A 26,945-nucleotide genomic window follows, 5' to 3' on the forward strand; every position below is an offset into this window, starting at 1 on the left:
GTGAGAGTGTTGCTGACTAAGACATCCCGTGGCTCCGCACGTCCCTAGGTAGAGCCGCCACAACGGCCCGGCCCCACCTTCCAGAATTTTGCGTCGGTCGCGGTCTGGAGCTCTCTTTCCCCATGCGCGTCAACTCAACCTGGAAGGCTCTTTCAATCCTGGGCGGTTGCCTTCTTTGCAGAGCTCTCTGATTGAGGTCCCTTTCCCACCGTCAGACCCTTCTTCTTGCCAGCACCACCACTCTTTTGTATTATTTCCACATTCATTTTCTTCTTCGACTCCCATCACATTACAACGCAGCCGGCGAGCTCTACCCTCCATGGAATAAACCAAGCGTAGCGCAGGATATTAATCGACTCGGCGAAGATGGAGAAGGACTTGCGTTTGCGCCTTGTGGTTCGGCGCCACGCCGTGCCCGATGTCAAGCTTCTCTGGAACGTCACCGCCACCGATGACCTCACCATCTCGAAGCTCCTCGCTCTGGTCAACGATGTCGTTCCCCTCGAGAGCGGCGAATGGGGCCTGGAGGACTACGCCGTTGAGCTTAAGGATGGCTCTGGCGACGGCTTCGAATGCGTCCACTATCACCTTGTCTACAAGGTACTTAAGGACGATGATCAAGTCATGTAGGTCCACGAATTCATCGACTTCCAAGTGCCTTTCGAAAGCTAACACTTGCTAGCATTCGCCCCCTCCTGACCGGCGACCTGAAAAGACGGCGACTCAGCGGGCGACACCAGATTTCCGCCGACGGAAAGCACCTTGTCGACGGTCTCGCCTTCGGGCGCCCCTGGCTCAGAGCCCCCCGAGACCGCCCTACTGTCAGTCTTCCCCCGAGAAAGAAGGCTCGAATCACATACGTCAGCGAAGATGAAGAAGGCTCCCCTTCTGAGGCCGAGGCAGAGCGGCCGATGCTGGAGTACGAATCCACAAGAGCACAGGAGGATCCCTCGAGCGTCCAACTCCGCACGCGGTTCTACGATGCAGATCTAAGCAGCGACTCTGAGGCAAGCGAGGACGACTTTGAGCCTGCCGCCGCCGACGATGACGATGAGGGCATGGACTCGGATAATGATGACATTCAGGATGAGCTCCGTTTGCTTCGAGAAGACAATGCCGCCGTTAGAGAAGGCGATATCCTCGAAGAGCTGCGAAACATTAGAGACAGGAGAGCATCCAGTGGAACCGCCAGTAGCAGGCGCTCGTTGGAGACGTCTGATGACTCTCCACTACCGTCAGCGAGCAATGCGCTAGTCAGATCTGGAGGAAGGTCAAATAGGTTCCAGCTAAACTTGGACACGCTCGACAAGATTGCTGCACTGAGAGCCGCGTTCCCTAGCGCTCAGGTCTCGACGATCGAAAGGGCGCTGTTGAGATACGGCGCCAACTTCGCCAGAGTATATCGCAAACTGAATAAGACATTCGAATCCCGTCTCAGCCTCCAGCAGACTTTGGATCATCAGGCGAGGAGTCTGTCCAGCAGTCCAATCCGACACGCGAACTCGAGCACGGGGCGTGAGCTCGTTCTCCGGGAATCGAGTCCACTTGCTCGGTCCTCTCACGCCACATCCCATGACCAGGATGAAGATGAGGAAGAGGAGGAGGATAGCGATGAACCCTCAGAGACCCTGAACCATAATGCGTACGCCGATCATGCTTCGATTGGCAGTGACGAAACCTCAACTTCGGACTCCGAATCAGGTTCCGATCGCGCAATATCTGAGTCTGATGAGGAGATGGGCAACGCTTCCGAAAATGATACAGTTGCCTCTTCTTCCGACGACGAATCCGACAGCGAATCGAGTGAAGCGGGGGCCGGTGGGCCTATTGCGGATGAAGACGATTCAGACTCGGCCGACGAAGAAGCCTCGAGCTCAGACGACGAATCGAGCTCCGACATTTCATCCAGCGATGAGTCAAGTGTGGCATCTGCAAAAGACCGGTTGTCCGCGAAACAGGCCGCGGTCTTCGAGGTCTCATCCGATTCATCGTCAGATTCATCTTCAGACGACAGCAGCAGCGAAGATTCTAGCTCGGATTCCGAACCTGAGGAGCTTCCCAGCAAGACCCTCTCTACCCAACGGATTCGTTTTGAACCCAACGAAACCCAGGAGCTGCAACAAGCAGCACCAGTCGCCGCAGCCCAGACCAAGCAAGATCAGCCCGATGTGCCTCCTGGTCAGGGATTGAGCAAGACGCAAAAAAGAAATGCGAGGCGCAAACTTGCCAAGAAAATGGCCGGCCAGAAGAGGTCCCCATCGGCTCAGAATAGCGAAGAGTTCTCCCCAGCGGAGATGTCTGAGATGCAGGCAGCATTCTTGGCAAGAAAGCAAGCCTTACTGAACGCTATTGCATCCGACGGCCCAGCTGAGACTAGCCAAGAGAAGTCCCTTGAGGTACCCGACTCTGCACCTCAAGATGTGGGAACATCAATTGCTGATGCCGACATGATGGAGACTTCACAGAGCCCTGTCGCGCAAGAAGCTGCCTCTCAGCGGCGCATGAAGCCCAATGTTGGAGCTGCCCGCCGCATGCTCATGGGATCTTTGGGGCTCAAGAACCCGAAAAACAAGGCTGACGAAGACAAGATTCGTCAAGATCTGATGAAGGGTGTCCGGCCTCACACCAACGCTCGTCTGTCAGAAGGGGCTTCTCAGCCTAGCGAATCCGCACAGATCCAAGAATCGGTACAGGAAGACCCCGAAGCCTGGCGCGAGAAAATCGCTTACCGAGCCGTAGAATGCTGCCACGACGGGGTCGAGCTGTCCGAACCGCCCTTCCCTTTTGTCCAGCGTTGGGACCCCCAACAGCAGGTGGAAGAATGGTTCGGTTCGAAGAATAAGCGCGGGGGCAAGCGTAAGCGCGTACAGCGCGATCAAGCTCAATATCACGAAAATGCCGACTCTCAATCGTCGAAGAAGCGTCGCGTAACCGATGACAGTTTTGGTGTGACCTTCTCCGACGCGATTGAGTCTGCTCAAGAGGGAGACACGACACTCAATTACGACGATTCGTCTGACGATCCACCAGCACTCAAGAAACCAGCTGAAGAAAGCCAGGCGACGGACATTGACGATCTCCCTTCACTTCCATCCGATCTGTCCACTCTTCCGGACCTTCGCCCAGGAGAAGCCAAACTAGGCATGGTTGTCACTTGGAAGCAACTGGTCTTGTCATCACAAACCAACTGGCAACCCCAAGTAGTGAGCTTGACCGGCGTTCTAGTCAGGATCTATGATGAGGACGCATCCGATCTTGAATTTATATTGGCTCATCGTGATCGAGGCGTGGATCGGACCGAGAAGACCTACGACGAAGAGACTGGGGAGAGAGTTTACGATCGCTTTGAAGCCCCCGATGACGACGAGGATGATGAGGATGCAGAAAATGAACTCGAAGAAGGACATCGACGCGTGAAATATCTGGAACTGATCGAGCCCAAGATTGTGCAGTTTCCTCTGGAAGATGACACAAAACAGGGCGAAAACGAAAAATCGGGCGCCTCGGAGGGCGAAAGTGGCCCTACAGACAGCGTCATTCACGAAACCATATACGACGGCCAAAGCCAGCCGTCTCAGGTTAATGGAGAAATTTCCGGTCAGTCCGAGGTGGGTGAAGTTGGAAGTCAGTCAAAAGTCGATGCAAAGGGAGGTCGAGCCAGGGCTAATACGGATGAACAACAGCCTCAAGTCGTCGTGGGTAGTGACCCTCATCTTGATGCATCCGCGGACGGCGATGATTCTAATCAACTCGATACACACTTGAAGGGTGATGACAACAATACGGACGAAAGCGATGTGCCCACCCCGCGAGCCAAAAGCCAATCGAAAGACGATAATACGGTGCCGACAACAGAAGACGACTCTCAAAACTCCAATGGCAATGCCCTCTCCATCTCATCGGATCGTCGTCATGAGATCAGCATCATGATCGAAGAAGCAGGCTTTCGCAAAGATGTGTCACCGTCAGTCAGTCGTCACAAAACAAGCAGCCCATCCCGCCAGTTGCTCGACCAGCTGCAAGCTGCCAATACACCCCGAGTCATTTCAAAGTCCCCGCTGTCCCAAGACAGCGTTGCGAAGAACGTTGCGCCAGCGCCGGATAATAGCGGAGATGCGGCTACTAAACTTGCCGCTGAAGAGGTCATTCCGCCGCCCTCATCTGTGAGTAGCATTCGCAGTGGTCGGCAACTCGACCCGGATGACTTTAGCTTCAATATGGGAGGCGACGACACCCAGATGATGAGCGACGCTGGTCATGGTTCCCCTTCTGTGGATGCATCGACTCCGAGAGCTCAGGTCCGCACGCCAACCAGAGATAATGACACACCTGAGCCAAACTCCGGCGACAAGTCGTCTCTTCCGTCACTGGAGAGCCTGTTCAAGACGGCTTCGCAGCGAAATTCGCAGAAGAACACACAGAGCCAAATCAAGTACCAGGTATTGTCGGCGACAGAGTCACGGAAGTCCATTGTTTCTCGCAATGAAGAATACGACGCCGCCATGCGCCAAATCGACGAGGCTAATGAAGACGGTGAAATCGAGGTAGAAGAAGATGAGTCGCCCAATGAACTTGGGAAGACACGGAAGAAATTGTTCCCCAACTCGAGCCAGCCAGATGGAGTGACTCTCTCTGAGTCGCCAGACTTGCCGGATCTCAAGCCGACTAAGTCAGTGCCCTCATCACTCGTCGAGGTGGAGGACATCAAGCCCCGTCGACTACGTGAGCGGGTCCGGACAGCCTCTCCATTTGTGGTTCCTCCTGGATCGCAGGTAGTTACATTATCCTCGAGCCCGCCTAGCTCGCCGCTGGAGGAGAATTACGCGGAAGACGATGTTGACGAGGACTATGAGGGGAACAACAGCAGCAGTCTTCCGCGTGGATCCGGCTGGGTGCAGAAAAGCAAGCCCGCCAAGGCCAACCCGCGGGCGAAGAGTGTGCCGGCAGCGAGAGGCACGGCCAAGACGGCGACTGCGGGTAGATCCGTTCCGTCGAGCTCGATGCCCGCGAGATCCGCCGCAAAGGGGAAGGGGCCACGCAAGTCATCGGCAAGGTTTTAGGAAATGTTGTCTGGTAGGAAGCGTTAGGCAGATGGTGTGGCGGGGCGTCTGCAAGTGTATGTAATAGGGGGGCGAGAAGGTCGAGAAGTTCTCTCGACATGTTTACTAGCTTTTTCTTGCTTTGAGAAATGAGGATACCCGTACCCGGCAGGGTACTCTGCATCAATGGAATATATTGTGCAAAAGTCAATGTCCGCTATCCATTCACGTCGTTCTTGCATGGGCAGCGGTGCAACCGCGCAAGTGACCCGTTTGATCGAAACAGGTTTTGTGGAACTCCAGCCTAGTAGGGTGTAGATCTACGGGTGTGCTTGCCGCTGTAACATCGCGTCGGACGCTGTCGCCTGCATCATTGCGTGTAAATCACTCAATGTGGGCGTCTTGTCAGCTGTATGCAACGAGTCCCGCTGTAGGGGCTGCGGATCGGGTCCGAAATGGACGGACCACGGAGTTTGAGGGTGGCCGATGGCCGAGTCTGGGGAGATAAGTCCGTTGGTGGTCGGTGGTTGGGGCCGGTTGTTTCGCCGACTTATGTTGAGCTGATGAACCTGTGCGTGCCGCCCGTGAAGCAAAGGATCCCTGAGCTCCGTAGTTCGTCTTGACCTTTTGCTTTTTGACGACGAATAAGCTTATTCTTGGCACTCTCATTAACTTTCACGTTTGCGAACCTTGGACTCCGTAAATCGGTCAACGACAGGGGTCTATATCCCGACCATACTGGACCATTTTACCTTGCCAATCTCGAAAAAGATAAACGATGATAACTGGCAGGAAAGCAGGGAGTGAGGAACAGGCTCTCTACCAGTGTTCCAGATGTCGACGCCGCTACCATCGTACGGAGCATCTTGCGCGCCATGTCAGGTCTGTGCATACCAAGCAGAGGCCGTATACGTGTAGGGCCTGTGGGAAGGGGTTTGGGAGATTGGATGTCTTGAGAAGGCATGAGACAAATACCCATGATGGCGGTGGTAGTCGATCTGAGTCTGAGACGGCGGTGATTGTCGTGGAAGGGGAGAGGAACGGGGCTGATGAGTTACCGAGGGAGGTTGATGGGGGCGAAAGAGTTAGATCGGCGTGTAAGGCGTGTAAGGCTGCCAAGGTAAAATGTTCCGAGAGAAAGCCTTGTGCGAGGTGTGTTGGACGGGGAGGTTTGTGTGAGGTTGAGGGGGACAGCTGCGTTGGTGGTCCTGGTTCTGGTTCTGGTTCTGATTTTTTGGACGAGGTCCAGGCTGGACCGGAGATTTACACGCAAACGCGGCTAACTATCCAAGGGACCCTCGACGAGACGGCACCGGCGATGATGACGATGGATGACTTTCCCTTTGGCGCGGAGTGGAACATCGCGATGTCGGATTTGTCGTACCTGCAGACACGGTTCGACGAGGCTGGGCCAGAGGGGCTGGATGCCATCGCATCTGATAGGCCGAGGCAGACACAGGAGAAGGAGCAAGAGCAAGGGCAGAACGGCGGTACCGATATGTCCATGTCGCCACCCATGACGCCGGAAAGCCATAGGACTGGATCTTGGGAGCCGTCGAGTGATGAGAACAGCGAAATGGAAAGACCGCATCTCGCGGCGGACGAGGAGAGTTTGAAAGCAGGGGGAACATCCTGGACATCGAAGACGCCTTGCTTCGGTGGTTTTAGTGTTGGAAATGGCAGCGATGTTGTCGGTTTATCCATCTCGCCAGTGGCACGGAACGCTATTGTCGGTATGATCCTCGACAACACATCCCGTGCCAACGCCGGACCTGTTTTGGCTGCTTTCCCGTCGGTGGAGGCGCTCAATGCGCTTTTGGAGGTGTATGCTCGCGACTGCTTGGGGAGAGCTTCATCAGTACATTGTTCTTCGATGGCGACAGCGAAGTATGGGATCATCGACGTGGTACACCTCCCTACACTGCGTCTTGACCAGCAGAGGCCGGAGTTGTTGGGTGCCTTGATTGCCGTGGGCGCCACTAATGTTGGTTCGGCTGTAGCAAGGAGGTTCGGGTACGCAATGCAGGATGTTGTGAGGGTTTCTTCTTTTCGGAGTGTGAGTGTCTTCCTCGGCCGTCTCCTGTGTCTCTTTTCAGTTTTCGAAGCCGGTGGGGGGTGCTCTTACCTTTGTGCTTCAGTCACTAATGAAAACGACAGTGGGAGAACAACCACGCCAATCTCTGCGACATTAGCCTATCCCAGGCCTTTTTTCTGCAACAGCATATCGCATTCTTCAGCGGCATCCAGCGCAAGGTTGCATTCGCAGAAGCCTGTTCTGGGTGTATGCAGGTGATGATGAAAAACGGCGGGCATATTCAAGGAGCAATGGAGACTGATCAGACCCTCTATCAACGCGAGAATCTGTACACCCTGAATGATGGAGCTCTTGAAGAAGTTTGGCGGAGGTGGTCTGTTCGTGAGGCAAGAAGGAGGTTGGTGTATGCTGCGTACATCATGGATAGCCATGTCGGGATAGCGCATGGGACTAGGGGTTTGGCTAGGTACGGAGACATGAGTATTCCGTTTCCTTCGCCGGGGGGGTTATGGAGGGCTGAGTCGGCGGTGGAGTGGAGGGAGGAGATGATGCGGTTAATGCTGAGGCCAACAACATCTCCTTACTCTTCTTCCTTCTCCTCCTCGCTATCGCCGACCCTGTCTTTGAAGGACTTGATGGGTGATCCGACGCTGGTTGCTAGATCCCTCCACCACAGTACGGTGAACAAGGACTTCGTCACTCAAGGCTTCTATGCTGGTCTCTGGGTGCTGGTTGAAGAATGCCGCCAGCTGAGGGCCATCAGCGGCCACGGACAATGGAGCGCCATGATTTTATCCTCACGGCGGCTAGAGCTGGGTTCGACGCTCAAATTGTTTGAGTCTTCCTTGCGAGCGGCGGGGTGGACGATGTCCTCTGGTGCGGAGATGATGTATGAGGTTCTTCATATGTACATCTCGACGTCGCTGGATAGGGATGAGTTTCGTGGTACTGGTGCGTCACCCTCACTGCCTCAACACATCCACAGCGAGGTCTCAATAAACGGGGTTGAAGAAAGCCCGGAGGACCGGAGCGCGGTTTGGAGAGCGGGCAAGGTTCTTCGAACGGCAAGGAGGCTCGAGCCTGGGACGTTGAGCGGGGTTCATTGCATGGCTCTCCGGGATGCTACTGTTCTTCTTTGTCGATTTGGAAGGGGTATTTCTTTGCGTGAGGAGGCGGTGATGGGGCAGCATCATCCAGGGCCGCGATGTGGTATTGGCGCGGCTGCTGTGTTGGTGCTGGATGGAGAGGAGGATGTGCCAGAATATCAGGTATTGGACAGGAACGTCCGCCTTATGCTGCGTGGCACCGGAACGGAAGAGGATACTGTGGCACTTGCGGATATAACGGGTGTGATGAAGCTGTCGCGGAGGATCATTGAGGGAAATTGGAAGGGCTCGAGAATGCCCGGTGGTGCGGAGGAAGTTTGTTGTTTGTTGGATGGTCTCGGGAAGGCGTTCGGTCCGTGAGACGTTGCCTCCGGGGGGGAGAGGCAATGGCGAAAGACGAACTTGCATTTGTTGATGAGGTGTGGCGTAAATCAGCAGGAAGTCCGTATCGATACTTCCTTCTCGTCTTCTAGCTAAAAACGTCAGTCAGCAACCCACAAGACTTCCGTGGGCAGGACACAGGTGATCGGCTTCACTCCACCAGCCGATTCTGAGCCCCAGATCTTACATTGTTATCAACAGCTCTCTGAGCACTGTTTAATTACTTATGTACTATGTCTTGAACTACCTTGGTATTACCGCCTATCCTTCCTCCTCCTAGACCGCCTTCCCTTGCAATGCTTCTGCCCTATGCCGGGTTCTGGAACAAGTTGATGTATACATTTACTGACCAGCGCCATGATATCCGAGAAACACATCATAGGAACCAAAATGGAAAACATTGTTACTGTAGTTGACTGCATTCCCCCTCACAATCAAGCTGAATGAGGGAACGCGATACAACCTTGGGGCTGCTCATCAATCCACTCGTTAAGCAGCGGCTCAAACGACACACGTAGCACCTTCATTCTTCTGTCGCTACTTGTCCTCCACTTCGCCAAATTCATACATATTGGATCAGTTGTGCAAAATGACGCTAACGGCATCTGCGGAAGGTGGTGCAGCTGAGCCGAACCAGCTAGCTAGCCTCCGTGCTAAGATCGCCGGCTCGGCTCTCCACCTCCGGGTGACCCCTCCTAGTTGAAGGTAAGCAACATTCTTACGTCAACGTGTCAACGTGTCAACGTTATAATCCTTCGAGAATTTCCTAGCGATTATGACTCCTTACTGAACTCCAGGTCAAGCTTTATATGAACTACCCCATCTTCCAAGGAAATCCTCGTGTGTGGGTTCTTGAGTTACTCATACCCGCCAAACATACTCGTACCTTTCACCAGCATGACGTCTTATTGCAATACTCGAGATAAACGATGGAGGCTTCCGCCTCGAAAGGCCCTCCATCCGACAGAAAAGAGCGAGAGGCTTCAGATTGGCATCATTGGAGCGGGAATTGGAGGATTGATGGCCGCCATCAGCCTACTGGAGAGTGGCCACGATGTCGAGGTGAGTCTGTGAGACCAAAATTTGTTCCCTTCATTAAGAATTCGCTGAAACCTTTGGATGATTATACAGATCTATGAAAGGTCACAGTTCAAGAGCGAGGTAGGAGCTGCGATCTCAACACCTCCCAACTCCACGAGAGTGCTCAACTATTACGGTTTCGACTTCGAGCGGGCCAGGGCCACCACCGCGGAGAAGGTATTTCTATCACTACGCCTCAAGTCCACATATACAATGAGGAGAGCTTACAACTGTTTTGATTCTAATTCGTATGAAAAAAGTACATCTACTACGACGACCCCGACAACATTGCCAAAACGCGAATGATAACATGCACCGACTACACACCCAGATACGGCGCCTCCTGGCTGTTCTTCCACCGCGTTGATCTCCACAACGAGCTCAAGCTCCTAGCCACGGAGCCTACACCAACGAGGAAGAGCGTTGCTCGCTTGCACCTCGGCGTCCAGGTGTCTGATATCGACACCGACGGGACCATTCACTTTGAAAATGGCGAGAGTGTCCAGAAGGACGTACTCATCGCGGCCGACGGCATACGAGTAAGCCTCACTCACCCTTACACAGGTCGGTCTACAACGACTGATTATGGTCACAGTCTTCCTTCATCTCAAAGGTCGTGGACAACGCCCCGCAAGCACAGCACTACATGTCGATGCTCCGATTGATGGCTCCAGTAGAGGACCTCCGCGACGACCCGGAGGTCGTAGCTCTTTTTAAAGATGGCTTGACTTCTATTCGCATCAGCTATGGGACCATGCGAAGTGCCATCATCTACGGATGTCGAGGGTAGGCGTCACCCTAGTCAACTCCGCCCCTTGCCCCTTGTATTTCCCAGAAGCTGACAGGTTCACGTACTACAGAGGCTCGCTTCAAAACATCGGCTTGCTGTACCATCCTGACCTTGCCATTGATTCAGAAGGTAAGCGACTCAGGGAAAATTTTCCATGAGAGAGCTCTCTGCTCACCTCATTACCAAGGCAACGACATTTCGTCGAGAGAGGACTTTGTCTACAAAGTCGTCGAAGAGTATCCGAAGCCTGTACAATCCGTCTGCATGTAAGTTTCAAGCTTCTGAGACATTCCACCAACAGAAACAGGTCTCATTAACCAATCTCGTGATTCTTAGCAATGCAAGAGGCGTTGGACAATGGAAGGTCTTCACCCGAAAGCCGCTCGACAGGCTCGTCCGGGGCCGAGTAGTCCTCATAGGAGACGCAGCACACCCTATGCCCCCAGGTGAGCAGAAGAAATCTTACACCAACATAATCATCAATCTCCCCCAGGCCAGAGTCCCAAGAAGGTCTGATAACGGCTAACTCTCTATAGTGCGCGCCCAAGGTGCAGCCATGGCGATCGAAGACGCCGGAGCGCTAGGCGTGCTGCTCTCAAACATGACATCTAAAGACGACATCTCAAGCCGGCTGAACATGTTCAACCAGCTGCGGGTAAAGCGCGTCGCCGCAACGCAGACCGCGTCTTCGATGCACCAGTGGGATCCGACTCGTGTTTCCGAGGAGCAGAGACAGTACTTTGACGGCAACGTCCCGCGTAAGGATACCCCCCCTGGATCTATGTCGCTCGAGTACCTGTGCTAATCACCGCTTCTTCTCGGGAAATCTAGAGACTATTGAGGACATTGAAATATTCAGTTACGAGAACAGTGTCATTCGCGACGCATTTGACCTCTTGGAAAGGGCGTGATGTAGAATTGGTAGCATCCGGTGATTCAGGCACGATGAGGTAGTGAGGCTTAGAAGGATTTGCATCTCGTGGTCGGTCGACGATTTCATCCTATATTTATTTCAAAGCATCACACAATCCACGTGACTATCCTGATATTCCGAATGAACACACGAGAAGAGTATATACCCCCCCTCAACGCCGTTCCCGTCACCAGCCAGCAGGCGCCCCCTTGGGGGTCAGGTCAAAACTGGCTGGGTGGTGGAGTGGTTGAAGTCCACGAACAGCCTGATCGGTGAAGGCTCAGAGGTCCCGAGTTCGAGTCGAATATATATATATATATATATACCGTAGATATAGATATGAGCGCCAGAGATGTAGCCCCCGTTCGCCACCGGGGGGGTGAACTCTTTTGTCTTTTTGGAAGTACTTCAGCATTGTGGACATCATTAGGAGTATGAAGCTACTAACTAGACTACCTAGTATCTAGCAGAAATGGGTCTTTGATTTCGAGGTTGTGGTTGAATCATTCGAGGGAAGCACCGATGGGCCAAGAATTACGTGCTGCCTGCCTGGCTTGCAATTGCACTTCCGGGCTTTCAGATTCAGCAGGCGACACTGGGCCGCTAAGTACTTTTCGCATTGGGCGAAGCTACTTAAATATCTTGGGATTCTCTGATTCTCAAGAGTACTCTATCGCGTTGCTCCCGTTTTCTCGGCGACTGAGTCCTAGTACTTGCGCTGCAGTGATCGAGGCACGTTTGTCTCCTTCTCCCAAGACGGACCGGGACCATAGTCCGTGTGGGGCCCGGTCTTTCCGTCGCCGGTGGGGCCCACCCTCCCGCCCCGTATTCGCAGAGGTACTCATCCCGAACGGAGGTGAAGATATCGGGCACCTGCCCAAAAAACCCATCCTGAACCGGTTCGTCCTCGGTGGCCCAGATGCTACATGTAGCTGCATTAGAGCCGTCTCCAATCCAAAGTAATCACTTCCAATAGAGCAAGAACCGCAACCCATCGCACTAGCAAATCCTCCCCTCCCCCAAAACCGCACAGTGACCTCCCACCCAATCATTCCCGACAACACCAACACCTTCAAACATGCACGCAAATAGAAAAATGACGAGACACCACGCAAACCCCCAATGCCATGCAATCACCAAACAAGAAACATGTAAAGTTGGCATTCACCTTCTAGAAAAGGCACGGGGGAAGAGGTGCCTGAATGACACCCCACCAAAATGCCAAACGCGCTTTAGTCCAGTCACACACACCCCAATTCATCCATCCATCCTCTGGAACGCGAACCCCAGTGACTCCTCCTGCATACCAAGCGCAGGACAGAAACCTCCCAATCCACCACCACCTACCATCCATCCATCCACCACTCTTTTTGCTTCCCGCGTCACGACTCACCGTCAATCAAAATGTTCCAGGTGCTTCTCGCCCCCAAACTCAGTAATCACAATGACGAAGAAAGTGATAAAGGCACAAACGTGGCCGGTCGAAAATGTACAACACCTTGTTCTTTTGTCTCATTGACGTTGACACTTCAATGTTCAACCACCCATTGTTCAACTAAGCATTCCAACATTCTCTTCTAAGCCGTACACATACTTGCTCAACACCGAAGAGCCTCAAGGAGCTATTCCTGTTCATTTCTTACCTGACTTATATCAAAAAGAGAGCCGGTCTGACTCACCTCATCTTCAATCCTCCTAATATCCCATCCCCTTCTAAACCCAGTACATCCACTTACAACGAAACTCACAATGCATCCCCTCTCCCATCTCATCCTCTCCCTCATCCTCCTCGCAACCTCAACCTCCGCCCTACCAGCAACACCAGCAACACCCACAACCCCACCACCGACATCAACATCCTCACCAGACACACAACAACCTCCAATCCAGCCCTTCCTCCCCACCACCGGCGCGGCCCTCCTCCCAACAGGCATCCCCGCCTCCCCACGCCCGAACCCGAACCAACCTCAATCGCAATCACCAGCACCATCACCAATCTACACAACCCTCACCCCCAAATTCCCACCTTCAAACTCGTCCTCCCCCTTCCCATCGGGACACCACAACTCCACATCGCCCTGCGCATCAGGCCGACCCCTCCGCCTGGGCCCAGCCCGCCTCCACAAGAAACCACACAACCAAACCTCCTCACCGTCGTCCCCTTCGCCGTCAAAAAACACACCCCAAACCACAATCCCCGCCGAAGCCACCGCAGCCGCAGCCATCGCCGCCGCAGCAGCAGCAGTAGAAACGCCCACAGACTCCGGCCCCCGAAACTATGCCTCCCTCATCCCCCCCGCGCCCGGCGTAACCCCCCGTCCGGAGCCGAACCTCGCCGAGATGGGATACTACCAGACGACGTACTACTCCTGCGCGACGCAAGGCACCTCGACTCACTGCGGCTGGCACAGGCCCATCATGGTCGCGCCCGCGAACAACGCTGCCGCCGACATCGCCGTCATGGACCGCAAAGCCGGCATCGGTGCGTTGGTCGTCGCCTTCGTTGTCGGTGTCTTCGTGGCTAGATGAGCCGATCGAGAAACGGTAGATGTGGTCCACCCCAAAGGTCGATCTATCTCTACCCCGGGAGACATTCACCTATACGCTGAAGCCGGCCGGCTATCGGCAAGGCTCTCGGGGACCGGTAGCGTCCTGTTCCCACCCCCTGAACCTCCTCGGAGAAAATCCGACTAGCGCGCCTCACGGGGGCTAAGACTTGCACGATACAAGCGGCAGGAACCGTGGCTGAGGCGCCAGACAGATGTCGGGCGGAGATGCCAACGATGGTAGTAGCCTCGTGCGGCTGGACACAATGTCAAAGCGGGTGGGGGAGGAGATGAGTGAGCGAAAAAGCTTAGCCTCCCTCCCTTTGGGCCCCCCTGACAAATGATGATAATGAATGATAAATATGACCGATTCGCCCAGCTGGCTGGGCTAGTATGAACCGAATAGACAGTCCACATGCCTCACGGTAATGGCACACAAATGCCGAGGGAGACCTGCTTCACGGGAAAGATGGAATGGACGAGGATGGGAACCGCAGACGGGCATTTTTGGACAGTTTCTTGTACATCATTTGAATACAGCTTATGAAGATAAGGGAACACAAAAATAAAAAAGGGAAGAGAGAAAGAACACTCACTACCTGCCTGTTAGGCCCCGCCCCAAAAAAATCCCCACGTTCTTTTCTTTCACCTTCTAAAGCTCGGGTATTTCAGAACAACATTGGAACAGAGAAACCAGAGAAACGAAAATGTTGGAAGGGGGCGACAGAAGAGAATAAGCCAGCAGCCCGAGGGGGGAAGAGAAAAACGTATGATGATATGTTGGAAAAGCCGCCCCTTTCTCCCTTCTTTTTGGCTCTTTCTCCTATTTCCCCCTTTCTCTCCGTCTTTTTCTCCATATCAGCGTAGTTAAAAAACGTTACATCAAGAGGTTTGGTTTGGTAAAAGAAGTAGAACAAGAGGTCTCCGCGTGGTTGATGGAAATCCGTTGCTGCTGAGAAATGGATTATGAGGGATGAGTCGCTCTGTTTTTCGAGGTAGGTCCCTGGCAGCGCGTCCTTGCGGAGACATCTTTTCCTGCATCCATTACCCGGGCCGCGGTGGGTGCTTGGACGTTTGTTAGGATCTAGAACGTCCCCGCCGTCGAACTCGGTCCGGGATCGTTGGATGCCTCAATACGCGTTCTTGCGATGGGAACACAGATCGGGAAAGGCGAGATGGGGTAGACAGGCGATGGGCTTGGTGGAGTTATCGGTGAGTCGGTGAATCATGAAAGAGTCGGATTGGTGGTCGAGAAAGGCGTTTGCCGCTCGTCTCGTCGTCTACTTCTTGGCTGGGGCAGGTGGTGCCTTGACGTTGTTGGACAGCCAAGCCAGGCCCTCGAGTAGGCCCTCGCCCGTCGTCGCGCAACTGGGCACAACGTACCAGACCTTGTCTTTCAGTTTTGATAGGTTCAGGGCCTCGGTGACTTCTTGCGGCTTCATGGCTGTGTTTGCAGTCACGCATGGTCAGCCTTCCAAACGTGTCCTGATGAAAAGGGCCAACGGGGCAAAACCCGAGCCGTTGGGCAGTACGGCCACCTGCTGGAATCGAGGGTGCGATTTGTGTAGACTTACCTCCGTTGACATCCTGCTTGTTGGCAAAGACCAGCAGCAAGCTGTCCTTCATTTCGCGGTCGTTGATGATTCTGTGCAATTCCGACTTGGCCTCCTCGATTCTCGCGCGATCCGACGAGTCAATGACGAAAATAAGACCCTGGGTTCCTGTGCGAGGGTAATGGTATCGTCAGCACAACTGAATCACATCAAGAACAGACTACCCTTGGAGGGTGGAGGGGCATGACGGAGGAGAGGAGAGGATAGGGCAGGAAGAACTCACCGCTAAAGTAATGTCTCCAGAGGGGACGGATCTTGTCCTGACCACCGACGTCCCAGACGTTGAACTTGACGTTCTTGTAGGTGACGGTCTCGACGTTGAAGCCGACGGTGGGAATGGTGGTGACGTCCTGGCCGAGCTTGAGCTTGTAGAGAATGGTGGTCTTGCCGGCGGCGTCGAGACCCAGCATCAGCAGGCGCATCTCCTTTGATCCGAAGATCTTGCCCATCATCTTTGAGAGTTGACCACCCATTGTGACTGCCGGGGGATCGTTATCGTGGGTATCGTGGCAGTAGGGGGCGAGTCGGTCGGTCGACGTTCTTGTCGTGGGTGGGAGGGGTGGCTGGCGGTGGTACGGTGTCGGGCTTTAAGGGGACGTCGTCGCAAGGTATGATGGATCGTTGACTCTGGATTTCTTCGTGTCCCCAAACTTCGGGAACAACGAGCGGGATTGACGGTTCGGAGGGTGTCGCGCGCAATTGAATCCCGAGACGCAGCGGTCGTCGGTGGTGGGAGAGGGTTCCGGGGTTGGGCGAAGGAGAGTTGCGGAAGAGAAGGAGTGTGTGGTGAATGGCAGAAGCTATCACAAAAAAAAACGAGCAACTTTGCGACTTGCTGGAGTAAGGTACCTTGGGCAGTGGTGGTACTAGTTGTTGGTGCAGGCGCTGTGCGGCGTACCTGACTACCTGGTCGGGGATCGGAGGTTGGGGGTCGAATGGAGTTGGGCACTTTCCACTTTCCACTTTGTAGCGACCGGGCAGCCTTTCGTTCGCTCGGGCGTTGCGTGGGACGTTGGAGTACACCACACCGTACAGGTACCGAGACGTGTGTGTGTGTGTGTGTGTGTGAGTGAACACTGAAGGATGGCTGGGAGACAGATGCAGAAGCAGGGAGGGAGCAACGACGCCAAGACGGTATCGAAACGGGCCAATGGACAGCTATATTTGGGCTATGATTAATGCTAGCCGTCATCCGAAACGAAGTGAGTGCGCTCACTCATGTAAGGAAACGTACAAAGTAAGGTCAGGTACCTTCTTGTCAGATACTTTAGTACAGATACTTTAAACCATCCGTGCTTCAATGGGTACGGGAATACCTGCAACCTGCCATGCTACAGAATATTGGCTGCTGACTCCAGATATGAGGCATGAGCGTACGTACAGCCTGCCTCCTTTCCGAATTATCTGACAGAGGCCAGACTAGACTAGCAAAGAGCCGCCTTGGGCTGTTGTCCGGAATACCTACGACATGGGCAATGGCAATGGGCATATGCGGCTCGGCTTCTCATGCGTTTCAACCGTTTGCCCACCAGCTGGTTGGCGGTGACTGGTCAGGCGGGCAGAACCACAGACCGAACCACAGACCATCAAACACTCCTCACCTCACCGTCTACTAAGTATGGAGCCATGCCACTCACCATGGGTAGTTACATCAGCAATTCAACACTTGAAAGTTGCCTCGGGTCCGTAACTTGAACCCTCTCTGAAGCGAAGCGGGGGACCCGATTGAAGCGAGAGGGGCCGCATCTGTACGAAGTCATCCGTATGGATGTAAGGATATTCGCAATCACGTTTAGATGGAAATATTGAATCTCGAGCAATGCAGCGCTCGCTCTGGGGCGCATGCACATTGCACATGACATGACAACTCCATCCAGCAACTCTCTCAACCGTGATCCATTCAGTCATCATCATCAACAACAACAAACGCAGACTCCATCACCCCATGCCTTTTCCAAAGATTTTTATTGTGGAACATGACAGCCTCTATCTCTTTCCCTCTCTTCCTCTCTCTCTCTCTCTCTCTCTCTCTCTCTCCCTCTTTGAGTCTCTGCGTCTCCCTCCATGGACATTGCCCCCCCTGGTCTATCCATCTTAGGCAAGGTACGAATAAAAAAGTACACCAATTCTCGGAGATTCAAACGCAGGTACGTACCCGCTCCCGCTCCCACACCAGAACATCTCCAGTCCAAACGGAGACATGCAAGCCGCTCCGGAGCCAATCAGCCTGCTCGTGTACCTTTTTTCGAGGTGGATCCCAAACAGCAAGGGCCCCAAGGGGTCTTCTTTCCCCCCTGTGCCCTTCAGGTTGCCTCTCTCTCCTCTCTTTCCTTGTCATCTCTGATTGTTCGACTTGCGATCTGGTTCCTCTCTGCAAGACGGACCAATCCATACCTATCTCAATCGTCCTTGACCACGGAATCTGATATCTTTCCATCCCTCCATGACACGATGAGACTACCTTACCTTCATGCCCCGTTATCGTGGCTGTCGCTCTACCTACCTAGCCAATAGGCGTATTTAGCGACCTGCAGGTACGGATACATACACCACCACCTCACTCCATATCTACCATGGCCAAGTCACGGCATTCGAATAAAATATCTATGCACGTGCCATGCCGGAGTCAGGGGGCGAAATTTGACATTCTGAAGCCAACCTCTGAAGGCTCTGATAGTTTGATTGCAGCGTCTCCTGCCTCGCATATCGGTGCATGTACACATCCGAGTCGCATATCACGAGTGACAGACTCAAAAGCCACCAAACAAGAGATGACTCGTCTGTATCTTACGTAATACACTCGGAACGGCACAGAGACGCAAAGCATGCAAACGTTGATAGTCATTTCTATCCGTACTACTAATACTGCCAGCCTGTCACACTGGTACGGATACCCGCTAGCTGCTACCCCTGCCTTGGATGCATAGTAAGCATGTTAAGTTCCGTTTCGACCCGCCATGTCATGTCCCCTTTTGTTTGTTTAATGAGACCTGGCGATAGACACACCAGATATCCCATGTCCGGGCCGTTGATCTCTCGGCCAATACACACTCTCTCAACTCAATACTTTAAGCGAACGCCCGCTCATGGCTCTCGCTAAAACTTCGCTAACGTCATGCACTTCCCAACTTGAGCGTTTGGCCCTCTCCTTCTCCGCATCACCAGATCTGGATCATCTGGTGCATCTGCATCTCGGGGACCTTGTCCTCTTGGGTTCAGGGCCGGTACTCCAGCACGTAGCGCCGCTCCACCTGATGCGTAGTCGATGAGTCGTTTTCGCCATGAAACTTGAGGTTGACCGTCTTGCCGTCCGGCTCCGTGCCGACAACGTCTGCTGCGTAAAATGCCGTTGTCTGCGGGTAGAGCCCGAGGACCATCCTGCCCGCCTCCAGCTTAGCGAGATTGTGTGTCTGGTTCTCCGCCGGGATCGGTATCATGCCCGACGCAAAGGTCTTGTACTCCTTCGGCTTGACGTTGTCCTCCGGCTCCACATCCAAGCACTTGTACCGCCGGCTCTTGCCTTCGCCAATGACGCCGACCACCTCACCTAGTATCCAATCATATGGTGCTTCACCCTGCTGCGGCTCATCTTTCTTCCGCTTGAACGCTACCTTGTCTCCTTTGGAGAACGATATCTTGCTTCGAGCTGCAGAGGAAGCGCTTGACCCCAAGGCACCTGACGATGAACCTGCCGTGTTGGAGCCCGTGGAACCCTGTGGCTCGACGCTATCTGCCTTGGGAGGCATACTGTCGCGGTTGCTACCCCGGTCGCCGTACTTGCGCGAGCTTCCGCCGATGGGGCTAGGCACCGGAGAGTCACCGGCTCCGTCAAAGTCGTAGAGTGCTGCCGCGGCGGCGTCCCGATTGCGGGTCGAGCTGCCGGTCCGTGATGAAGCGCCGGTTGTCGCCGGAGCCTCTGCTGCTTCCTTGGCCTGCTGCACAGCCTTGAGAATTTTAAGCTGTTCAATGAGGTTCTTGATGTTGTTCGAGTTGTTCTCCGACAGCTTGACACCGGAACGGCAGTTCTGCTCCATCTTGTTAAGATCGCTGCCTGATGGGTTTCCACCGTCCATGCTGGCCATTGCTGCCTTCTTGTCAAGCTTCAATAGCTCGGCCAAGTTGTCATTTTCTTGGTTGACACCGTTCACAACCTCGTGGAACTTTTCCTTTGCAGATTCCCATAGCTGCACCTCTTCGCCATGGCCGCTGCCATTGTTGCGGTTTGAGCCGCGGCCGCTTCGGTTTCGCTGAGACATCTTGGCTTGCAAAGACTCCAAAGGGCTGGGCTGGACCTTGGGCGAGTCGCGCTTCTTCTAGGTGGACTCGTCGCGGGCAGCCGAGGCAGAAGATGTGCTCGTAGGTATGCTCGAGGTTGAGCTCCCAGGCTTCGGTTCGGTAGTGGTAGGCTTCTCAGTTTGACCACTGCGAGGCGGCTGCTCAGTTTTGGTCTTCCGTTTCTGCGTCATATTGATATCAGTCCTGGGTTGAGCTGATGATGGGAATGAATAAGTCGGGTGTAGAGATGATGAGGTGGAAGAGGAAGAGTATAGAAATGCGGGAGGGGAGAGTTGAGATAACCAGGTTTAGGCAAGGTAGCTAGATGCAAGCAGGGAAGGCGAGCATGAAGGCACTTACAGGGAAAGCGCAACGTTCACTTGGTTGTTGCTCCGCCAGCTGTCGCAGGCAGGTTGGGGGTCACGTTCAGTTCCAAAGCTAAGGTAGGTAGAGCTTGCCTTGAGCTCTTTCTCTCTGGTGTCGCTGGGGTATCTAGGCGCAAAGACGCTATTTAAGGAAACAAGAAAAGAAATCGACCAAGAAAACTTAGCCCATGACGCGACCAAAAAGAGAAAAGGCAATGATTTAAGCTTTTGAATTGGCCAGGTCTCTGAATGCCATGGCAATCAAGGTGTTTGGAGATGGGGGATGGATCATGGAGATGCTGATGGCAGAATGCGGGCGGTATCGGGTGACGCGCAGGAAAGCGGAGTGCTGAGAGCTTCATTGGCTCACTAACGCGACTACTCCAATGTGCCGCTGCGATCCGCCGCGGTAGTGTATAAAACCGAAGTGGGTCAACTGATAAGATACCTCGTACTTTCGGCCAACCACACAGCCAATCAAGACGGGATTCCTCAAATGGCCCTCCGCCATGCGGCCCGACCACTTGCCCGGGGCCCGTGCTCCGACCTCACGGGATGATCGTTTGGAGGGGTCCGGAGGTATTGGCTCCATTCTGCGGGGTCCCCCAAGTGAAGCTCTCCCTGACGTCAAATCTAATGGTGGGGTGAGCATACGCACTCCCAACTTTATTAGTACGACATTGTCGTCGCATCTTTCCTCTCCCTTGGAACCTTTGTTCATCGTCTTCTTTCAATTGCCTTGAGCTGATCTGGCTCCATCACCTCAGTCGCAATGGTCCTACAGGTCCCTCTGTTCAAGCTTCAATGCGGAGTGAACTCCTATGAATGGGGAAAGAAGGGAGGGGACTCAGCAGCTGCGCGCTTTGCGGCGACAACGCCAGCTGAGGGTTTCAGCATTGAGTCAGAGAAGCCTTACGCAGAGGTGAGCTTAACCTTGTTTCTGTATTATCCCCAAGAATCGCATTGCTAATTGGTATTTGCAGCTCTGGATGGGCACTCATCCCTCAAACCCCTCAAAAGACCTGCAGTCTGGTCGCACGCTCCTCGAGCTCGTTCAAGACAACCAGCAACTTCTCTCCGCGCCCATTTCCTCCAAATACGGCTCAAAGCTTCCCTTCCTCTTCAAAGTCCTCTCCATCAACAAGGCCCTCTCGATACAGGCCCACCCCAACAAGAAGCTCGCCGAACAGCTACACGCTCGCGACCCCAAGAACTACCCCGATGACAACCACAAACCCGAGATGGCTATCGCCATTACCCCATTCGAGGGTCTCTGTGGGTTCCGACCCCTTTCCGAGATCTCACACTTCCTCGCTACGGTTCCTCCCTTGAAGAGCCTGGTCGTCGAAGACAAGGCCGACGAATTCATCAATACAGTCAAGGGAGAGGAGGAGACCGAGAACCCCGAGACCAAGGACCGGAATAAGAAGGCTCTGCAGCATGCCTTTGCCGCTCTTTTGTCTGCCACACCCGAAGAGATTGAGAAGCAGACCGCGAAGCTTGTCGAACTCGCCAAGTCAGAAGGCAGCAATTTCGCCGGCGGCGGCGTAGCCACGACAGACGGCGAGACCCTCTCGGAGCTGATCCTCCGTAACCACGCCGAATTCGGCGCAGACATTGGTCTCTTCGTCCTCTTCTTCCTAAACTACGTCAAGATGGAGCCCGGTGAGGCCATGTTCCTCGTCGCCGACGACATCCACGCCTACCTCTCCGGCGACATCATCGAGTGCATGGCCGCCTCAGACAACGTCGTCCGCGCCGGCTTCACCCCCAAGTTCAAGGACGTGTCCACCCTCGTTGACATGCTCACCTACAACTACGCGCCCATTGACGAGCAAAAGATGTCTCCGTCCGAGTACCCTTACGCCACCCTCAATCGCGCCGCCTACAGCTCTGGCTCTGCCGTCATCTTGTACGACCCGCCCATTGAGGAGTTCAGCGTCGTCCGGTCGCTGCTGAACGGCGACGGCTCAAAGGTCACCTTCGAGCCTATTGAGGGTCCCAGCATCATCATCTGTACTTCTGGCAAGGGCACCATTTCCGTTGGTCCGACGGTGCAGAAGATTAGCGAGGGTAACGTCTTCTTTGTCGGATCGACGGCAGAGTTGGTGTTGCAGTCCGAGGGCGACGACGATGACGAGTTTGTCACGTTCAAGGCGTTTTGTGAGATTGAAGAGAAGCCGGAGGAAAAGCTGTAAAGAAAGGGATTTTTACAGATGTGCCAGCGCACACACTATCCATGTTGCCCCCTGTGTTTGAGACGATGGGAGCAAGTTGTTCATACCCAATATCCATATGAGAAGACCACGAAGAAAAGCATCCTAAGAGAGGTTATTTGACTTTTACTTGATTCCTGCCCATCGTACAACGCATCAGTCCGATCCTGGTCTAGACTATTTGTCGCCAACGCCGGTTCAGATTAAATGCTTCTTAGCCTCAATGACTCTTCTCTATCTCTCGTAAGATAGCCCATGCCACAGGACCCTCAGCGTATTGCACTGAGGACACTCACGCGCTGGATATGGGGGCTTCACGAGCAGGGCACACAAATGGATGCGTTCATGTGATTTATCTGGGGATTTTTTGAGGGACTGGATCGTCCGATTCGATTAATAATACTGACCCCTGCCTATGATAGTGACAGGGAACTACAAAGGAATAAGCCTTGGGTCGAGAGCGACGAACAAGACTTCGGCCATCCCAACGCCCCAAGATGTCATCCGGCAGCATGAAAAGAGCAAGAAATGACTAAACAACGACCCCTAATCATCCTCAATTTTTTGATGAAACACCATGCCCTAAAGCTCCCTGACCCCATATCCCTCGGTTCCCGTTCTCCAGGTATCAATGCTTCTTAGTTCATCCTTCCATTCTTTTTTTTTTTTTATCCCCGTTCTCATGAGATTACTGTCATAAGGCCCCGCGCCCCCCGAGATGATTCTAAACATCCATCCCTTTCATTATCCGAATGCTTCCCTTCATCACCAAGGCGTTACACTGTTTGATTTGATAACAGTATCAAATCGCTCGCAAATGAGGGAAAAAAGAAACCTGGAAATATGCAGACTGGTACGACATTACCCAACGTAGACCACGCGAGAGCGATGAGGTAGAAAAGACCATGAAAATTGAGGAAGTGACTGGGGGAAAAGGTAATGAATGATGGATGTGTGAAAGTAGAGAGAGAATGATGACCTGCGTGTAGGGACGCAGTGTAGGATCGAGAACCAAGAACATAGACAACCCAAAGAGACCATAGACCTTGCTCCCCTCTCGGAACTTGAATCCCTCGCCAATGACCCGAGCCGTACCGGAAACGAGATGCGGTGCCATTGAACGAGAGGAAGGCGAGAAGGCACTTCATCCTCTCCGGGAACACGAAATGAGGGGCCAAAGAGGGGAGGGGGCTCATAACTCCGGTCGAGAGGTATTGATCCAATATTGGGGAAATCTGACTTCGAACCTGCGAGGCGGGAAATGGAGGGATGAAACGGGACGGGACTGGACGGGTGTCAGGGGCGGGCGTCCCGGGTTCGGGTAGCCGCATATGCCGCCGGGATCTCGAGGTGAGATCCTATTCGGCTTCTTGCCTCCCCCTCTTGTTCTCAATGACAGCCACCACGCCACACCGAAAGACACGAACGGAGTGTGTCCTGAGATGTCATTGATGGATGCAAGGCCACATTGGGTAGTCTTTTCCAACGGCTTTAGTCCCGGAGGGGTATGGGACCTCTCTAGATTCTCTTGGCCTCCGGTAACGGTATGTACGTTGGCGGCGTAGACGTCGTCATTGTCGTTGGGTACCGTCGATGATAAAGGCAAGCAAGGCTGAGCCACACAAATGCAGCAGACCACACCCTCTTCACCGGGGAAGAAAGGAACCCCCAATTCCGGTTCCTGGACTTGCGTACAAAAGGGCAAGCCACGTCTTGCTTCCTGCTGGAGAAGAATGGGGAGCGGACGATGTACCACCCCTGCCTGACAACGAAAGCTTCTCCCCCTGTAATGGCGTCTTCTGTTTCGAGGACGTACGAGAGGGGAAATAAGGCTGTGGTGTACTCTGCTTCGACAGCATACGAACAGAAGGCGGTTTTGTTTTCTCAATGACAATCTGCACCTCCCATTCATCGTTGGAGTATGCATATGTTTCGTGTTGATGAAAAGGCGTGCAGGAACCCAGCAAGTGGAGAGTGCGCCACGGCTTACGCTGCAGGTTCTCTCACATCCCAGAATAGCATCTGGGAATATGAAAGCCGTTTCTGGAGAACTCGGTGACGTACGTTTATTCCCCTTTCATACCCTGTGCTCGTATTCCGCTTTCACCGAGTTGGGATTCCCTCTCTCACCGGTGACTGTCATAGGATTTGTCCTCATTTGGCGAGAATGAGCGTCGGCAGCGACGTAATTATTGAAATCGAAAAGTGCAATAAAAGGAGTGGACGAATTAAACAAAAATGATTGCGAAAAGAATGTTGCAGCAAGCAGTAACTGCCACGGCGGAAAAGGGGGCCCCCGATTCCTTTGCTGGCACCACCAATGAGTGAGCATCAAGCGCCCCAGCCGGCCGGCCGGAGCGCAAGGTTTCATCCTAGGAAGCGGACAAGCCACCCGCAGACCTACGACCCGAGTGGTGATGGTGACTGCTGTGGTGGTGGCTATGACCGTGACCATGGTGATGATCGTGATGGTGCTGGTGATGGTGCTGCTCGGCCGCGACTTCCTCGGAGAGCATGTACTGCCCGATATGATGCCGTCCATGGTGACCCACGGAGGCGTACATGCCCGGCGACGGTGTGGTTACGGTATACTGCTGCCCGTTGGAAAGCGAGCCGCCTCCACCTACGGGCGTAGTGGACGACGAAGAGGAAGTGGAACTCGTGGTCTCGCCGCTTCCGCGACGGCCGCTGCCGTCTCTGCTTACCCCCGACGGCGCGGTGGAAGAATCAGTGTACTTGTAGCTCAAGTCGGAATCAGACGCTGATCGAAGACTCGTTTCCGAGGCGCTGAAGATGGGTTCGCTGCCACCGCTCGTGGTCGTGGAGGGCGGGTATCCCGCCATCTCAGCGTTGGAAATACGCTGCTGCTGATGCGCCATAGACGGAACGGTGTGCGACGGCGGAGGGTACGCAGACACGGGCGACGTCTCGAAGCTTCCTGAGCCGCTGGGGCCCGAAGTAGTGTAGCTGGTCGTCACGTCTGAGATTGGGGAGGGCTGGGACGTCGGGCTACCTGAGGACTTTGTCGACGTCGATGCCGTAGAGGATGTAGCAGCAGCGGCGCCTTCTGTACGGTAGGCTAGGACGTTTACGTTGGCGACGGGCTGACGCGTAGCCGGGTCGGGGAGTCGACGGTCGCCACCGGCGGGAGGCAAAGAAGCGGCGACGCCAGTGAAGGAGAAATTCTGGCCCTCGCTCTGTTGCACCGCTGCTGCTGCTGCTGCCGCCGCTGTCACGTTTGCAGCGGGACGGTGAGGAAGCTGCGTTACGGTGCCGGCGTTGCTGCCGTAGGCGTATCCCGCCGCCGCTACGGCGTCCGCCGTGTTGACGTACAAGTCACCCGCACTCGGTGTCGCTGCGGTGACCTTTGCGGTAGGGTTTACGCGGTAGTAGTAGCTCGTGTCTGAGGGCTGCTGGTAAGAGTACGGGTATCCCATGGAGGCCACCGCGGCGGGGCTGTAGTCCACGGCGTCGTCTGAGTAGCCCGGCGTGGCAGACCAACTCGGCATGGTCGCGGGCGAGGCGTAGTACTTTCCGCCGTAGTAGCTGGCTGATGTTGAAGAGTAGCGGGGGAGGCCGTCGTGGATGTCGGAGGTGTAGTGGTGAGGCGGGGACGAGTTCAGGGGCGAGGCCATGGCGGTGTGGGCGTATGCTCGAGCAGCTTTGAGATCGTATGTGAATGTTTGATCCGTAGATACCCAGGGAGCTTCTGTTGAGGCGACCTTTGGGAACCTGTGTTAGTCCGGGACTCCAAGAGGGCAGGCAGCATCGAGGCCCCCATGGACATTGTTCAACTTACTCGTAAGAACATGCAGGACTCGGCGCCGGCGGCCTTGCAGTTCTGGCATGGGAGTCCATTGCCCGTATCTCCGCTGCAGCGAATCTTGCGCTTCCGGCAACGGCCACACTGTAAATCTTGTCAGATCTTACTTTTTTCCCCTTTCCCCATCTTTATTACATCAAACAACGGGTATGCAAGTTCCCTTAACTCCTACGGCTTCCAGCATTCAAGTTCAACCTTTCGAGAATGGGCTCGTTTTTGATATAGAAACCCACGTGAAAGAAAAGAGACAAACAAGAGTTGTAAAGCATATCCAAGCTAATGGGAAAGGAGTGGAATGACAAAGGAGGAGGAAAGGAACTTACAGCAACGGCAATGCGCTTGCGGGGAGGTGTATCCGTGTCAGTCTCTCGTTCCGTCATGTTAGATGTCCGCGCTTCAGAAGAATGCGAGTGATGTCGTTGCTGCCGTTCCGGATAGACGTATGTCGGGTCGACGCGGCTATATCGTCTTCCGTCTGGGTAGTATGCCGGGTTGACCATCGTTGTTGTATTAGCACAAAAAATTACTTCGTTCTCGAATAATCTTGGCCCAAAATCAAGGCCTAAGACGTAGCGAGGAGGCAAGGTAGTGTAATAAACGATGACGATGAGGTGGGTGGTGGGCTTCGATCGTGTAGCAATGTCTGGTAGTGTGGGCAAGAATTGGCGCGCTTGTCACAGGAAGCGAGGGGCTGGACTGGGCTTTTTTGGTTTGTTTCTTGTTTCGGTGTGTGTGGTCAGTCTTTTATTTGGAGAGATGTGGG

At 54.0% G+C, this 26,945-nt stretch overlaps 8 protein-coding genes across 8 annotated transcripts; 5 read left to right on the forward strand and 3 right to left on the reverse strand.

The window, feature by feature from the left end:
- Positions 1 to 146: 146 nt before the first annotated feature.
- HER10_EVM0003686 (uncharacterized protein) lies at positions 147 to 5,060 on the forward strand (the record flags this gene model as incomplete). The annotated part of the gene is made up of 2 exons (XM_035473351.1): positions 147 to 626; positions 683 to 5,060. Exons 1-2 carry the CDS (start codon positions 367 to 369, stop codon positions 5,058 to 5,060), a joined length of 4,638 nt encoding a protein of 1,545 aa, XP_035338206.1. The 5' UTR covers positions 147 to 366.
- Positions 5,061 to 6,214: 1,154 nt separating this feature from the next.
- On the forward strand, positions 6,215 to 6,971 carry HER10_EVM0006333 (uncharacterized protein; the record flags this gene model as incomplete). The annotated part of the gene is made up of 2 exons (XM_035475921.1): positions 6,215 to 6,863; positions 6,899 to 6,971. Exons 1-2 carry the CDS (start codon positions 6,358 to 6,360, stop codon positions 6,969 to 6,971), a joined length of 579 nt encoding a protein of 192 aa, XP_035338437.1. The 5' UTR covers positions 6,215 to 6,357.
- Positions 6,972 to 9,458: 2,487 nt separating this feature from the next.
- Positions 9,459 to 11,342, forward strand: HER10_EVM0003068 (putative salicylate hydroxylase; the record flags this gene model as incomplete). The annotated part of the gene is made up of 9 exons (XM_035472754.1): positions 9,459 to 9,623; positions 9,693 to 9,818; positions 9,902 to 10,180; positions 10,237 to 10,427; positions 10,502 to 10,560; positions 10,619 to 10,697; positions 10,768 to 10,877; positions 10,968 to 11,189; positions 11,263 to 11,342. The coding sequence occupies 9 exons, from the start codon at positions 9,459 to 9,461 to the stop codon at positions 11,340 to 11,342; spliced, it is 1,311 nt and encodes a 436-aa protein (XP_035338146.1).
- A 1,751-nt stretch (positions 11,343 to 13,093) lies between these two features.
- HER10_EVM0006210 (uncharacterized protein) lies at positions 13,094 to 14,139 on the forward strand (the record flags this gene model as incomplete). The annotated part of the gene is made up of 1 exon (XM_035475802.1): positions 13,094 to 14,139. The coding sequence occupies one exon, from the start codon at positions 13,094 to 13,096 to the stop codon at positions 13,871 to 13,873; it is 780 nt and encodes a 259-aa protein (XP_035338424.1). The 3' UTR covers positions 13,874 to 14,139.
- A 204-nt stretch (positions 14,140 to 14,343) lies between these two features.
- HER10_EVM0004770 (ADP-ribosylation factor family protein) lies at positions 14,344 to 16,593 on the reverse strand. The gene is made up of 3 exons (XM_035474403.1): positions 15,727 to 16,593; positions 15,465 to 15,611; positions 14,344 to 15,334 (listed from the first exon to the last, which is right to left on the reverse strand). Exons 1-3 carry the CDS (start codon positions 15,974 to 15,976, stop codon positions 15,171 to 15,173), a joined length of 561 nt encoding a protein of 186 aa, XP_035338293.1. The 5' UTR covers positions 15,977 to 16,593; the 3' UTR covers positions 14,344 to 15,170.
- Positions 16,594 to 18,397: 1,804 nt separating this feature from the next.
- HER10_EVM0009006 (SAGA-associated factor 29) lies at positions 18,398 to 20,445 on the reverse strand. Its single transcript, XM_035478509.1, has one exon. It carries the CDS (start codon positions 19,757 to 19,759, stop codon positions 18,719 to 18,721), a length of 1,041 nt encoding a protein of 346 aa, XP_035338707.1. The 5' UTR covers positions 19,760 to 20,445; the 3' UTR covers positions 18,398 to 18,718.
- A 470-nt stretch (positions 20,446 to 20,915) lies between these two features.
- Positions 20,916 to 22,341, forward strand: HER10_EVM0004567 (phosphomannose isomerase type I; the record flags this gene model as incomplete). Its single annotated transcript, XM_035474206.1, has 2 exons — positions 20,916 to 21,065; positions 21,127 to 22,341. The coding sequence occupies 2 exons, from the start codon at positions 20,916 to 20,918 to the stop codon at positions 22,339 to 22,341; spliced, it is 1,365 nt and encodes a 454-aa protein (XP_035338281.1).
- Positions 22,342 to 24,731: 2,390 nt separating this feature from the next.
- HER10_EVM0011390 (uncharacterized protein) lies at positions 24,732 to 26,682 on the reverse strand (the record flags this gene model as incomplete). The annotated part of the gene is made up of 3 exons (XM_035480823.1): positions 24,732 to 26,081; positions 26,159 to 26,266; positions 26,506 to 26,682. The coding sequence occupies 3 exons, from the start codon at positions 26,680 to 26,682 to the stop codon at positions 24,732 to 24,734; spliced, it is 1,635 nt and encodes a 544-aa protein (XP_035338912.1).
- Positions 26,683 to 26,945: the final 263 nt, after the last annotated feature.

This window comes from Colletotrichum scovillei, assembly GCF_011075155.1.
Source record: "Colletotrichum scovillei strain TJNH1 chromosome Unknown Contig00001, whole genome shotgun sequence".
NCBI lineage: Eukaryota > Fungi > Ascomycota > Sordariomycetes > Glomerellales > Glomerellaceae > Colletotrichum > Colletotrichum scovillei.

Coding starts and splice junctions, on each gene's coding strand:
- HER10_EVM0009006 (XM_035478509.1), bottom strand. CDS start 19,759: ATGTCTCAGCGAAACCGAAGCGGCCGCGGCTCAAACCGCAACAATGGC.
- HER10_EVM0004770 (XM_035474403.1), bottom strand. CDS start 15,976: ATGGGTGGTCAACTCTCAAAGATGATGGGCAAGATCTTCGGATCAAAG. Junction 15,612..15,726: donor CTGGAGACATTACTTTAGCG/GTGAGTTCTTCC, acceptor ACCCTCGCACAG/GAACCCAGGGTCTTATTTTC. Junction 15,335..15,464: donor CAAGCAGGATGTCAACGGAG/GTAAGTCTACAC, acceptor CTGCAAACACAG/CCATGAAGCCGCAAGAAGTC.